At 49.7% G+C, this 13,679-nt stretch overlaps 1 protein-coding gene across 1 annotated transcript in view; it reads left to right on the top strand.

Moving 5' to 3' along the window:
* LOC122172094 (E3 ubiquitin-protein ligase TRIM39-like) overlaps positions 1 to 12,183 on the top strand; it is a 37,563-nt gene extending 25,380 nt beyond the window's left edge. The window contains exons 4-7 of the mRNA XM_024113472.3: positions 68 to 298; positions 1,196 to 1,218; positions 1,307 to 1,410; positions 10,644 to 12,183. Coding sequence (XP_023969240.2) covers positions 68 to 298; positions 1,196 to 1,218; positions 1,307 to 1,410; positions 10,644 to 11,203 — 918 coding nt within the window. The 3' untranslated portion in view covers positions 11,204 to 12,183. The remainder of the gene's footprint in view (positions 1 to 67; positions 299 to 1,195; positions 1,219 to 1,306; positions 1,411 to 10,643) is intronic.
* Positions 12,184 to 13,679: the final 1,496 nt, after the last annotated feature.

The raw sequence follows: 13,679 nt of genomic DNA, 5'->3' as shown, positions 1-13,679 counted from the left end.
AGACTCAGCATGCTGTGTGCCCAGCTCTGACTCCTGGACTTTGTTCCTTTTCCATTTTTTACCAAAGGAAAAAGTAGAGAATCGGAGACAGTTGATCACATGTCAATTTAAGAAACTGCACCAGTTTCTGAGTGAGGAAGAGCAGCTGTTACTGCAACGACTGGCGGAGGAGGAGAGGGAGACTCTGCAGAAACTACAGGACAATATAACAAAGCTCTCAGAGCAGAGTGCCACTTTGCAGCAGCTGATCACAGAGGTAGAAGAGAAATGCCGGCAACCAGCTGCTGAGCTGTTGAAGGTGGGACTGTTAACAATCTTCCCATCCATCCCTGCAGCATTAAACTCTCCAGTCAGTGGTTAGAGCCCAGGAATTAGTGACAAATCCTATTTCCAGTGCCTAGTCTGACAGTTTCCCAACACAAACAGAAGCCCAGGCATGAGGCCCTGTCAGCACTGACACGCACAGTCTGTGTTAGAGGGAAAGGGAGACAGTGGGGGCTTAGCCGGTCAAAGGAATGGAACAGAAGGAGCAAGGGGCTGATGTGGTCCCTGCTATGAGTGCTGGAACTAGGCCCAATGTGGCTGATGATCAGAGATTCTGAGCTGTGCAGAGGCGGGGGAGGAGGAGCGGCAGAGGGGGGAACCACAACCCAGAGTGAGATCTCAAATTAATTAATGCTGGGGACCTCCATCTCTGGGTGCCAGCCTGAGACATCTGGGACCTGATATTGGGAAGTGCTGAGCACCCTCACATCCAGCTGAAGCAGTGGGAGCTGAAGCTGCTCAGGGTGAGGATCTGTACACTGTCTCCTTAGATTTACAGCAGGAAGCTGGACAGGAGGGAGGCTGGAGACAGTTTGGGTGGAAGCTCTGCAGGGAAGTGGAGGGACAGACAGAGGCATGTTAGGGATGTTGCTGCTTTTCTTGTTCCAACAAAGCTCCATGTTCAGTGTTCACAAAACAATCACATTCTTCCAGTCTTCGCCATTGTCACATGACACCTAGCTCCTTTGGGAATCAAAACCAGGGTAGACAGGGCACCTGAAATCGGTGATCGCTGCTGAATATCCTGCACGAAAGAGTCTGGCCCTGATGTGTTAAATGTTGTGAATTAAATCTGATCGCATGTGGAAAGTCACTCAGTATTTTCGCACATTGTGTTAACCCAGCTCACTGACTCTCTTTCTCCTTTCAGGATGTGAAAAGCACATTGATCAGGTGTGTTTCCATTTCCATTTCTCCTTCTATTCCCGTGAGCGATGTGTGCGCAGAGCAGCCGAGTGATGACGGGATGTTTTCTTCACAGGAGTGAAAATGTGACACTCCAGGAACCAGAAGCTGTTTCTCCTGCCCTGAAGAATGTGTATAAAATCTGCCTTGACATGAAGGAAATGCTGGAGAGATTCACCGGTGAGTGAAAGTTACTGTGCTTGGTTTCCTTTACATGTGGGTGGGGAGGAGAATTGACACAGGCAATGCTTGAGTCTTCCAGTTGGAGTGGATTACACGCAAGCACTGGAAGCTCCCTAGAGGCGGGGGCAACAGTGCCCAGACTATGGCCCCACCCCACCGAGGCCCCGCCTCCCATCCTCTGTTCCAAGCCTCCCCATTTGCCCCTCTCTGCCCCCTCTCCCAAGCGCCCCACACTCCCTATACCCCAGGGTCCCCATCTGCAATGGGTAAGGCCCCTCGCTGTCACACAGCCCTTAGAGGCTGGGCAGTGAGTGTTATTATTGATATAGTGATATAGGGGAATTATTGATAGAGTGAGCCAGGGGCTGCCAGACCTGGATGGGCTCCAGTCTGAGTGCAAACAAAGCTCAGCAGGGGGAGCAGCAAATGCTAGGGGGAGATGGGTGTGAGGGTCCCAGTGTGAGGCCGCCCAGTCCCTGGGCCTGTCCTTTACCTTTCTGGATCTGACAGAATACTGTACTGACCCTGTTGGCTCCATACTGGGCCCTGCATCACCCCCAGTTCAGCATCCAGCCAGCAGGGGACTCCGTACCCCCAGGGCATGGTGCAGGGCAAATGCAGCGTGAGGTCAGGGGAAGCTGGAAGCTGCCAGGGAGCAGGAGCAGCCTGAGAGCTGGAACCGGGACTCTGGGAACCAGGTGGGAGGCACAGCACCCTGTGCTCAGTGTTCACTCTAGGTTCTCACTCAGTGATACAGGCTCCACTATGGTGAGGGGCCCACACAGACAGACTGCAGAGAGCGAGGCTCTGTCTGCATGGGGAAGTGGCAACAGTTCAGTTAAACAGGTGCCACTTTTGCACTCATTATGGGGTGAAACCATGAACCCCCCTTCTGCCCCCCAGCTGGCTCAGGTGACCCTGCAACAAGTGCCCTGCCTCAGCTTCCCCTCTTCAGCACTCCTTAAATTACCTCACACGGTCCAAAAGGTCTGAGACAAAAGTCCCCTGCTGGCGTCTACTCTGAGCCCAAATAAATGCCAAAATAAGATAATTACCTTTGCTCGGTTTCAGCCCTGACTCTCATTCTAGCTCCTCCCTCTCTTTGAGTCAGGAGTCCTCAGCCCTCCTTCCTGGAGCTGGGCTCGGGTCAGACTGTACCTTTGTTCCCTGCAGCTGTCACCTGCAGTTGCTTTCTCCAGCTAGGTGCAGTCACCCAGGCTTCTGCCCTGCTGCTGCCATGGGCGTCACATCTAGGGCCTTGTCTACACTACCCCGGTAAGTCGACCCAAGTTACACTGCTCCAGTTAAGTGAATAACGTAACAGGAGTTGACGTAGCTTAGGTCGACTTACCGCAGTGTCTTCACTGTGCTGTGTTGTCCCGTCGACTTCCCTTGCGCTTCCCCGAGAGGTGGGGTTCCGGAGTCTATGGAGAGCACTTTGCCATCGTTTTAGTGGGGCTTTACTGGACCCAGTGATTCGATTGCAGCAGTGCCGATCCAGCCATAAGTAGAGACAGGCTCTAGGAGCCCATCTACCCTAGGGGTGCTCCTCTCTCTAGGAGCACTCCTTCCAGGCTCCTTGCTCTGGTGAACTCTCCTGATCAGCTCTCCCAGGAGGAACTGGGAGCCCCTTTTCTCAGCAGCTTCCTCTCTCTAGGAGCTGAGACCTGCTAACCCTTTATCAAACTCACTAGCTAATTAGCTGCCAACCAGCCAAACAGGGATATAACTACTTCCAGCTTGGTCTGGTCTGGCTCCTTCTCCCTTACAGGAGCCCCCATGACACTCAGATTTTGAGCAGCAAAGCTCAAGTTCAGCTCAGATCAATTCCTGACCCACATTAAAAAAGAACAAGTTAAAAATCAGTTAGAAAAGTTAGATGCCTGCAAGTCACCAGGGCCTGATGAAATGCATCCTAGAATACTCAAGGAGCTAATAGAGGAGGTATCTGAGCCTCTAGCTATTATCTTTGGAAAATCATGGGCGACAGGAGAGATTCCAGAAGACTGGAGAAGGGCAAATATAGTGCCCATCTATAAAAAGGGAAATAAAAACAACCCAGGAAACTACAGACCAGTTAGTTTAACTTCTGTGCCAGGGAAGATAATGGAGCAAGTAATTAAGGAAATCATCTGCAAACACTTGGAAGGTAGTAAGGTGACAGGGAATAGCCAGCATGGATTTGTAAAGAACAAATCGTGTCAAACCAATCTGATAGCTTTCTTTGATAGGATAACGAGTCTTGTGGATAAGGGAGAAGCCGTGGATGTGGTATACCTAGTCTTTAGTAAGGCATTTGATACAGTCTCGCATGATATTCTTATCGATAAACTAGGCAAATACAATTTAGATGGGGCTACTATAAGGTGGGTGCATAACTGGCTGGATCACCGTACTCAGAGAGTTGTTGTTAATGGTTCCCAATCCTGCTGGAAAGGCATAACAAGTGGGGTTCCGCAGGGGTCTGTTTTGGGACTGGCTCTGTTCAATATCTTCATTAACGACTTAGATATTGGCATAGAAAGTACGCTTATTAAGTTTGCGGATGATACCAAACTGGGAGGAATTGCAACTGCGTCGGAGGACAGGATCATAATTCAAAATGATCTGGACAAATTGGAGAAATGGTCTGATTTAAACAGGATGAAGTTTAACAAAGACAAATGCAAAGTGCTCCACTTAGGAAGAAAAAATCAGTTTCACACATACAGAATGGGAAAAGACTGTCTAGGAAGGAGTACGGCAGAAAGGGATCTAGGGGTTATAGTAGACCACAAGCTAAATATGAGTCAACAGTGTGATGCTGTTGCAAAAAAAGCAAACATGATTCTGGGATGTATTAACAGGTGTGTTGTGAGCAAGACACGAGAAGTCATTCTTCCGCTCTACTCTGCTCTGGTTAGACCTCAGCTGGAGTATTGTGTCCAGTTCTGGGCACCGCATTTCAAGAAAGATGTGGAGAAATTGGAGAGGGTCCAGAGAAGAGCAACAAGAATGATTAAAGGTCTTGAGAACATGACCTATGAAGGAAGGCTGAAAGAATTGGGTTTGTTTAGTTTGGAAAAGAGAAGACTGAGAGGGGACATGATAGCAGTTTTCAGGTATCTAAAAGGGTGTCATAAGGAGGAGGGAGAAAACTTGTTCACCTTAGCCTCTAAGGATAGAACAAGAAGCAATGGGCTTAAACTGCAGCAAGGGAGGTCTAGGTTGGACATTAGGAAAAAGTTCCTAACTGTCAGGGTGGTTAAACACTGGAATAAATTGCCTAGGGAGATTGTGGAATCTCCATCTCTGGAGATATTTAAGAGTAGGTTAGATAAATGTCTATCAGGGATGGTCTAGACAGTATTTGGTCCTGCCATGCGGACAGGGGACTGGACTCAATGACCTCTCGAGGTCCCTTCCAGTCCTAGAATCTATGAATCTATCAAGTTAAACCCAATGAGCCGCACGACACTGGGACAGTCACACAGGGGTTTGCTCCGGGATCACTACAGCAGTATTCAAAGTGATTTTAATTAACCCAGTGAAGCTTTCTCCTGTGGCCAAGCCCTGGGGCCCTCACGAGTGGAGCAGGCTCTGTAGGGACCAAGACCTCATAAGCCTGCTTGTCTGCAGCATGGAAATTTGGCCTGTCCCATCCCTCAGGCCCACACATACATTGCTTCCAGAAGTGCAGAGACGTGATAGCCACCGTGTGGGTCAGACTGGATTGAAGCAAGACTGACCGCTGTGATGTCCTGCACCGAGCTAGTTCGCACTGAGATCACTAGCATAGGGATGCATCCGAAGAAGTGAGGTTTTTACTCACGAAAGCTTATGCCCAAATAAATCTGTTAGTCTTTAAGGTGCCACCAGACTCCTTGTTGTTTTACTAGCATAACAGTCCCAGCAGTGCACACAGCCCCCAGTGCTCCTGTCCTGTCACTGATGGCTCTGATAGCTCAGGGCACTAGCTCTGTCACCGGTTGAGCTGGCTGCATCCAGGCCATGGGTGGGTCCCAGATCCCCTCTCCTCCCAGGGTGGGAGGGGGGTGAGTACCAGGTACCAGCCCTGGCCCCTGATCCCCGAGGAAAATCTGTGCATTTTCCAGGTGCGCAGACCTCTCTGGGTGGAGACACTTTCACACTGACCCAGAAATTGGTGCTTTTGCTCCCCTGCCCTGGGGAGTGAAGGGAGGGGCCCTGGGGCTGCTGTTCTTCATCCCAGGAATGGAGGGAAGGGGACATGAACACAGACAAAGTCCCTGCATGTGCTGTGAGGGGCCAACCCAGCTCTCCTAGAGGGTGCAGCCTGTCAGCACCACAGGGGCACGGAGAGCTGGGCCAGGAGCAGAAATACTGTCAGAGCTCAGGGTCCCAGAAAAACCTCTTCCCATCAGGGCCTGCAGAGCCTGTAATGTCCTGGGCTGCCCAGAGGATTCAGGGGGCCTGAGGTCTTCGGCGGGAGGGGTCCTTCCGCTCCGGGTCTTCGGGGCACTTCAGCGGTGGGTCCTGGAGCGAGTGAAGGACCCACCGCCGAAGACCCAGAGCGGAAGGAGCCCTCGCCACCGAATTGCCGCCGAAGACCCGGAGCAGAAGAAGCTCCGGGTCTTCCGCAGCGGGTCCTTCACTTGATCTGGGTGTGTTCAGCGGCACTGCCACTGAAGACCCGCCGAAAACTCTCGTGGGGGCCCCTGAAAACTCTCGTGGGGGCCCCTGCGGGGCCCAGGGCCTGGGGTAAATTGCCCCACTTACCCCCCCCCCCGCCCTTGACGACCCTGGTAAACTCTATGGGGACCCGTCTGGGCAGCCCCAGCCTGGAGCAGCTGTTTGAGGAGGGCACAAGCCCTGCAGATTCACTGGGCAGCGTCTCAGTGCCTAGGCCCAGAGATCTCCATGTAGGGGACTCACACACTGATGGCAAAGCCCAGGGAGTCTAAACTCCAAGGGAGGAGCAAGGGTTTCTTGATTGTGGTTGTGAATTCAGAGCTATAGAGATGCTTCCCATATTAACTCTGATCTTGCCCCCTCTGACTGTGAAATTAAACTGCTTCCCACCTGCAATTTTTCCTTAGTGCTCTCCAGCCTGGGAAGAAAACATTGGACATTGCAGGCCATTATGGCTGGGCACAGGGAGAAAATAGAGTGTTTGACTTTGTGAAATGTCTTGTATTTTGAACCCAAAGGCCCGGATCCCCAAAGAGACATAGGTGTTGTGATGCTGAGCACTTCCAGTGCCTAATTTTTAATCACAGGAACAACACGGTATTTCACAAAGCCTTAGTTAGGTGCCCAGGCTCCCTGTAGAATGAATGGTAAGAGACTGGTGTCTCAGACTGTGATTCACAAATGCCAGCACACTAGGCGGGGAAATCACATCAGCTAACATATGGGAGATACTGATGACAAGGGGGTCTGCTAAGACCCATCACTCTCACAGAGACAGATATCTATCTCTGCTTTGTCAACCCCGAAAGGGAACATCTCGACTGGAGTCAGGCGACTTAGGCACCTACAGCATTTCTTGCGGGAATGAATTGGATGCCTTTCTCACTCCGCTCAAAACAGCCAGAGGAGGTTCAGATGTTGCTGCCTCCCTAATAACTTTTAGCCCTGTGCTTAGAGTACTTACCTGGAATGTGGGTGATCCTGGTTCCTACCTCTTAGGTGAGTTGCCCTAACCCCTTGGGTATGAGAGAGGCTGTTTTGGGCCTTCCTCACTCTCCCCTGTTGAAGCTGTTGCATTGTGGATTAAATAATTAAAGGTCATTGGGCTAGAGAGCGAATTTGAGAATGAGTCTACAGCTTGTTGGTTCGGCCACCCATCTGTGAGGTGGGAGAGCAAGGAGCTAGTGCCCCTGCTCCAATGACTCTTTAATTATTTATCCACCTTGGAACATCTTCAACAGGAGAGACTGAGGCATGCCCCACATCAGCATAGCCCAGTGAGTAGAGCACTGTCCTGAGCCCTATTCAAATCCCTTCTCCCCCTCAGGCAGAGGTGGAGCTTAAACCAAGGGTCCCCCACATCCTAACCACTAGGCTAACATTTATGAGGGAAGCCCTTCCCCACCAGCTGTTCTCTGTGACCTCACCTGAGGGACCCGATCTGATAGACAGCCCCCGAGCACACCTACCAAACTGAGCCTGGCACACAAGTGAAGTGGCTGCACATGTGTCTTCTCCCAGTCCGTGGATCATGCTGGGGCTCAGGCAGGGGATAGGCATCTTCATGCTTAGAAGGAGCCAGCTTTGTGCATGATGAGACGGGAGAAACACAGGCACTGAGGGAACTTTTACTGCACAAACTTGGGCTCTGAGTGAGTTTCAGTGCCAACAGGGTCAGCAGGAGTTTTAGAATAATAGAATAGAATAATGACAGGTTTCAGAGTAGCAGCTGTGTTAGTCTGTATCCTCAAAAAGAAGAACAGGAGTACTTGTGGCACCTTAGAGACTAACAAATTTATTAGAGCATAAGCTTTCGTGGACTACAGCCCACTTCTTCGGATGCATATAGCATTCGGAGGAGAAACTGCTTCTGTAGTTGGATAGCCATTCACAGTAGTGAGACAAACTGGACAGTCACTACGCAAGAGGATAAATGGATACAAGTCAGATATCAGGAATGGCAATATACAAAAACCTGTAGGAGAACACTTCAACCGCCCTGGCCACACAATAGCAGATGTAAAGGTAGCCATCTTACAGCAAAAAAACTTCAGGACCAGACTCCAAAGAGAAACTGCTGAGCTAAAGTTCATTTGCAAATTTGACACCATCAGATCAGGATTAAACAAAGACTGAATGGCTATCCAACTACAGAAGCAGTTTCTCCTCCCTTGGTGTTCACACCTCAACTGCTAGCAGAGCACCTCGCCCTCCCTGATTGAACTAACCTCGTTATCTCCATTCTGATTTATACCTGCCTCTGGAAATTTCCATTACTTGCGTCTGATGAAGTGGGCATTCACCCATGAAAGCTTATGCTCCAATACTTCTGTTAGTCTTAAAGGTGCCAAAGGACCCTCTGTTGCTTTTTAAAGATTCAGACTAACACGGCTACCCCTCTGATACTTGACACCATTTTTTTCAATCTTCCCTCATAGGTCATGTTTTCTAGACCTTTAATCATTTTTGTTGTTCTTCTCTGGACTTTTTCCAATTTGTCCACATCTCTCCTGAAATGTGGTGAGCAGAACTGGACACAATACTCCAGTTGAGGCCTAATCAGCATGGAGTAGAGCGGAAGAATTACTTCTTATGTCTTGCTTACAACACTCCTGATAATATATTCCAGAATGATTTTTGCTTTTTTTTGCAACAGTCTTACACTATTTTCTGATATTTAGTTTGTGATCTAGTATGATCCCCGGATCCTTTTCTGCAGTACTCCTTCTTAGGCAGTCATTTCCCATTTTATATGTGTGCAACTGATTGTTCCTTCCTCAGTGAAGTACTTTGTATTTGTCCTTATTGAATTTCATCCTATTAACTTCAGACCATTTCTCCAGTTTGTCCAGATCATTTTGAATTATAATCCTATTCTCCAAAGCACTTGCGACCCCTCCCACATTGGTATCATCCGCAAACTTTATAAGTGTATTCTCTATGCCATTATCTAAATCATTGATGAAGATATTGAACTGAACCGGACCCAGAACTGATCCCTGCAGGACCCCACTCATTATGCCCTTCCAGCATGACTGTGAACCAATGATAACTACTCTTTGGGAATGGTTTTTCACAATTATGCACCGAACTTATTGTAGCTCCATCTAGGTTGTATTTCCCTAGTTTGTTTATGAGAAGGTCATGCAAGACAGTATCAAAAGCCTCACATCTACTGCTGCCCCCCATCCACAAGGCATGTTACTGTGTCAAAAAAAGCTAACAGGTTGGTTTGACACAATTTGTTCTTGACAAATCCATGCTGAATGTTACTTATCACCTAATTATCTTCTAGATGTTTGCAAACTGATTGCTTAATTATTTGCTCCATTATCTTTCTGGGTACAGAAGTTAAGATGACTGGTCTGTAATTCCCCAGGTTGTCCTTATTTCCCTTTTTATAAATTGGCACTCTAATTGCCCTTTTCCAGTCTTCTGGAATCTCTCCCGTCTTCCATGACTTTTCAAAGATCACATCACAATGGAGCTTAAACCAGGGACTTAGGCCCAAGCTCTTTTTGTGCAGCCCGAAGTGACTCAGGTGCACACATCCTATTCACAGTCACTGGGATCTGTGCTCCTCAGTCAGTCAGACACAGGCAAAGATCCACCTCTGTCTGTGCAGTGCCTGTGGCACAACAAGGAACCAGCCTGAGTGGCCTCTAGACCCTACTTCAATGTCCTCCATGTCCCCCTGGCACCAACCTCTCTCTGCAACTCCCACAGCACCTGCCCCTCCAGGTCCCTTGCTGCTGCCCCCAATTCCTACCTCCTGCCCCACCCCTGAGCACCTTCCCTCTGCCCCGGGCACCTGTCTTTCCTCTTCCCTCGCCCCCACCACCTTTGTTCCTGCAGCCTGCCCTTCCTCCCTCTGCCTCCCTGGCATGTGTCCCCTTCCTCTGCCAGCCCTTACCTCTCTCTTCTCCCCAACCCCCATTACTCCCCTCCTTTCCCCCATCCCCATGTCATGCGCTCGTCCCCTCTCCCCACCTCCAGAACCTACTATTCCCCAATATCCCCATGGCATCTGCATCTTCTCCCTTCGCTTCTCTTGCCACTCATCCCCACCCCCCTCATGCTTACCCCTCCCCTCCATCCCAGCACCCACCTCCACTTGCTTCCCTTTGCCCCATCCCCTGGCACCTGCTTCTCCCCTCCCCCTGTGGTCCCTGCCCCTCCCCTTCCCCCATAACCCAGGCACCCACCCGTGTGCCACGGGTGTCTGCCCCTTTTCCCCCTCCCCAATGCCTTTCCCTATACCCCCCACACATATCCTGATTCCTTGGTGCCTGCCCCTTCCCTCCCCCCACTCCCTGGAGATCTCCCCCTTCCCTTCCCGTCTGCTCCCCCTCCCTGGCACTTGTCCCTCCCCTCTCCTATGTCCCTCACAAGCACCTGCCCCCCTTCCCATCTCCTCTCTTCTCCTTCTCCTGCCCCCTTGGTCTTAGATGCGGCCCTGACTCCCCTTAAATGGCCAGCAACCCTGTGTCACAGCAATTAATGGGGACACAGGTTAATTTCCCTTTGATCCCAGTAACCAGCCCCTGCCCCCAGGGGTGACTCTGTGACTCTCTCCCCAGTGGATGTGACTCTGGATCCAGACACGGCTCATCCCAGCCTCATCCTGTCTGAGGATCAGAAAACTGTGACATACGAAGACAAACAACAGGATCTGCCTGACACTCTTAAGAGATTTGATACTTATCCCATTGTCCTGGGCTTTAACAAATTGACGGGAGGGAGGCATTACTGGGAGGTGGAGGTGGGAGACAAAACAAACTGGACTCTGGGGGTTTGTACAGAATCTGTGACAAGGAAGGGGAATATCTACCTATCACCTGAGAATGGGTTCTGGACAGTGTGTCTGAGATATGAGGAATATAAGGCCCTCACGTCCCATTTGACTCCACTGTCCATGAGTGTCAGGCCTAGACGAGTGGGGATTTTCCTGGACTATGATGTGGGTGAGGTCTCATTTTACAATGTGACTGACAAGTCCCATCTCTTCACTTTCACTGACACCTTCTCCGGGACGCTCCACCCTTATTTTTATACTGGTTACAAAGAGGGGTTTAGAAACACATCTCCCTTGATAATCTGCCCAGTCCCTGCTCAGGCTGGAGGGAATCTCTGTGCCTGACAGTGACACCATGGAGAAGCCTGTCCCCTCCCAGCGCTGACCAGCCCCCAGGTGTGTTCCCATAGGGATGGTCTAGGGCATCACCTGCCTGCCACCGCCTCCCCCCCAGTTCCCAGCACCAAGCCTGTGAGCTAGGGGAGAGGAGAGGGGCAGAGGGGGGATGTAGGCTGCTGGGTTGTGGGCGTGCAGAGGCAGAGATGTGTGTAGATACGTCGTCAGGGGTGGCTGCTGTTGCTGATGTAAGGGGGACTGTTGTCCCCTTACTGAAACTTAGTGGGGATTTTTGGTTGGCACTCTCCCAGTACCAGAAGAAAGGGGAAGTGCAGATGAGAAACCAGGACCTTGGACTGACAGTCCCCAGGGCCAATGGGGAGAGACAAATGCTCCAGGTCAACCTGATTGACAACGCAGGCAGGCCAATGAGGGAGTAAGGAGTACGGGGTCCCATCCTCTGTCTGCCCAGAGGGGCCGAACTAGAGCCACAACAGCCAGAGAGAAGCAGCCCAGGGATCAGAGCTGGAGGCAGAACACCAGCAGTGCTGAGGCACAGTGAAGATGGGGCTGGAGCAGTCTGGAGCTGGGTGTGGTGAGCAGCTGGGAAGAGCGAGGGGGACCCTGGGCAGTGGGCCCAGCACAGGGAGACCCCACCAGCCAAGAGGCCTTGCAGGCCAGAACTGACAGTGAACCATAACCCTGATGCGGGGGCCGATGCTGGGGAGAAGGGTTCTGCCACCTAGAGCCTGAGGGTGTGTGGCCATTGCCAGAGTAAGTGTCCAACTCGCAACATCCCTGCAGCACAGCCAGGGCAGGAGGCCTGGGACATGTGAGGAAGAGCCTGTGAACTGCCCTTAAATTGCAGAGACTGCTGTTTGTGATGTCCTCATGCCACAGAGTGGGGTTACTTGTTTCCTTTAACCTTTTACATTTTTTCCTTATTTTTTTAATTGGTTGCTGTTCAATAAATTGTATTTGCTTTGAAATGTATGTAATGATCAGTGGGTCAGGGAAGTGTCCAGAGTGGAGAGAGCACCTCAGAGTGGTTTCAGAGTAGCAGCCGTATTAGTCTGTATCCGCAAAAAGAAGAACAGGAGTACTTGTGGCACCTTAGAGACTAACAAATTTATTAGAGCATAAGCTTTCGTGGACTACAGCCCACTTCTTCGGATGCATATAGAATGGAACATATATTGAGGAGATATATATACACACATACAGAGAGCATAAACAGGTGGGAGTTGTCTTACCAACTGTGAGAGGCCAATTAATTAAGAGAAAAAAAACTTTTGAAGTGATAATCAAGCTAGCCCAGTACAGACAGACAGTTAGATAACAAGTGTGAGAATACTTACAAGGGGAGATAGATTCAATGTTTGTAATGGCTCAGCCATTCCCAGTCCTTATTCAAACCGGAGTTGATTGTGTCTAGTTTGCATATCAATTCTAGCTCAGCAGTCTCTCGTTGGAGTCTGTTTTTGAAGTTTTTCTGTTGTAATATAGCCACCCGCAGGTCTGTCACTGAATGACCAGACAGGTTAAAGTGTTCTCCCACTGGTTTTTGAGTATTTTGATTCCAGATGTCAGATTTGTGTCCATTAATTCTTTTGCGTAGAGACTGTCCGGTTTGGCCAATGTACATGGCAGAGGGGCATTGCTGGCACATGATGGCATATATCACATTGGTAGATGTGCAGGTGAACGAGCCCCTGATGGTATGGCTGATGTGATTAGGTCCTATGATGATGTCACTTGAATAGATATGTGGACAGAGTTGGCATCGGGGTTTGTTACAAGGATAGGTTCCTGGGTTAGTGGTTTTGTTCAGTGATGTGTGGTTGCTGGTGAGTATTTGTTTTAGGTTGGGGGGTTGTCTGTAAGCGAGGACAGGTCTGTCTCTCGCACATCTACCAATGTGATATATGCCATCATATGCCAGCAATGCCCCTCTGCCATGTACATTGGCCAAACCGGACAGTCTCTACACAAAAGAATTAATGGACACAAATCTGACATCAGGAATCAAAATACTCAAAAACCAGTGGGAGAACACTTTAACCTGTCTGGTCATTCAGTGACAGACCTGCGGGTGGCTATATTACAACAGAAAAACTTCAAAAACAGACTCCAACGAGAGACTGCTGAGCTAGAATTGATATGCAAACTAGACACAATCAACTCCGGTTTGAATACGGACTGGGAATGGCTGAGCCATTACAAACATTGAATCTATCTCCCCTTGTAAGTATTCTCACACTTCTTATCAAACTGTCTGTACTGGGCTATCTTGATTATCACTTCAAAAGTTTTTTTCTCTTAATTAATTGGCCTCTCAGAGTTGGTAAGACAACTCCCACCTGTTTATGCTCTCTGTATGTGTATATATATATCTCCTCAATATATGTTCCATTCTATATGCATCCGAAGAAGTGGGCTGTAGTCCACGAAAGCTTATGCTCTAATAAATTTATTAGTCTCTAAG

Source organism: Chrysemys picta, chromosome 12 (assembly GCF_011386835.1).
Source record: "Chrysemys picta bellii isolate R12L10 chromosome 12, ASM1138683v2, whole genome shotgun sequence".
Lineage (NCBI taxonomy): Eukaryota > Metazoa > Chordata > Testudines > Emydidae > Chrysemys > Chrysemys picta.
The sequence above is the reverse complement of the archived record's forward strand: the minus strand, read 5'-3'. Positions and strand labels throughout refer to the sequence as shown.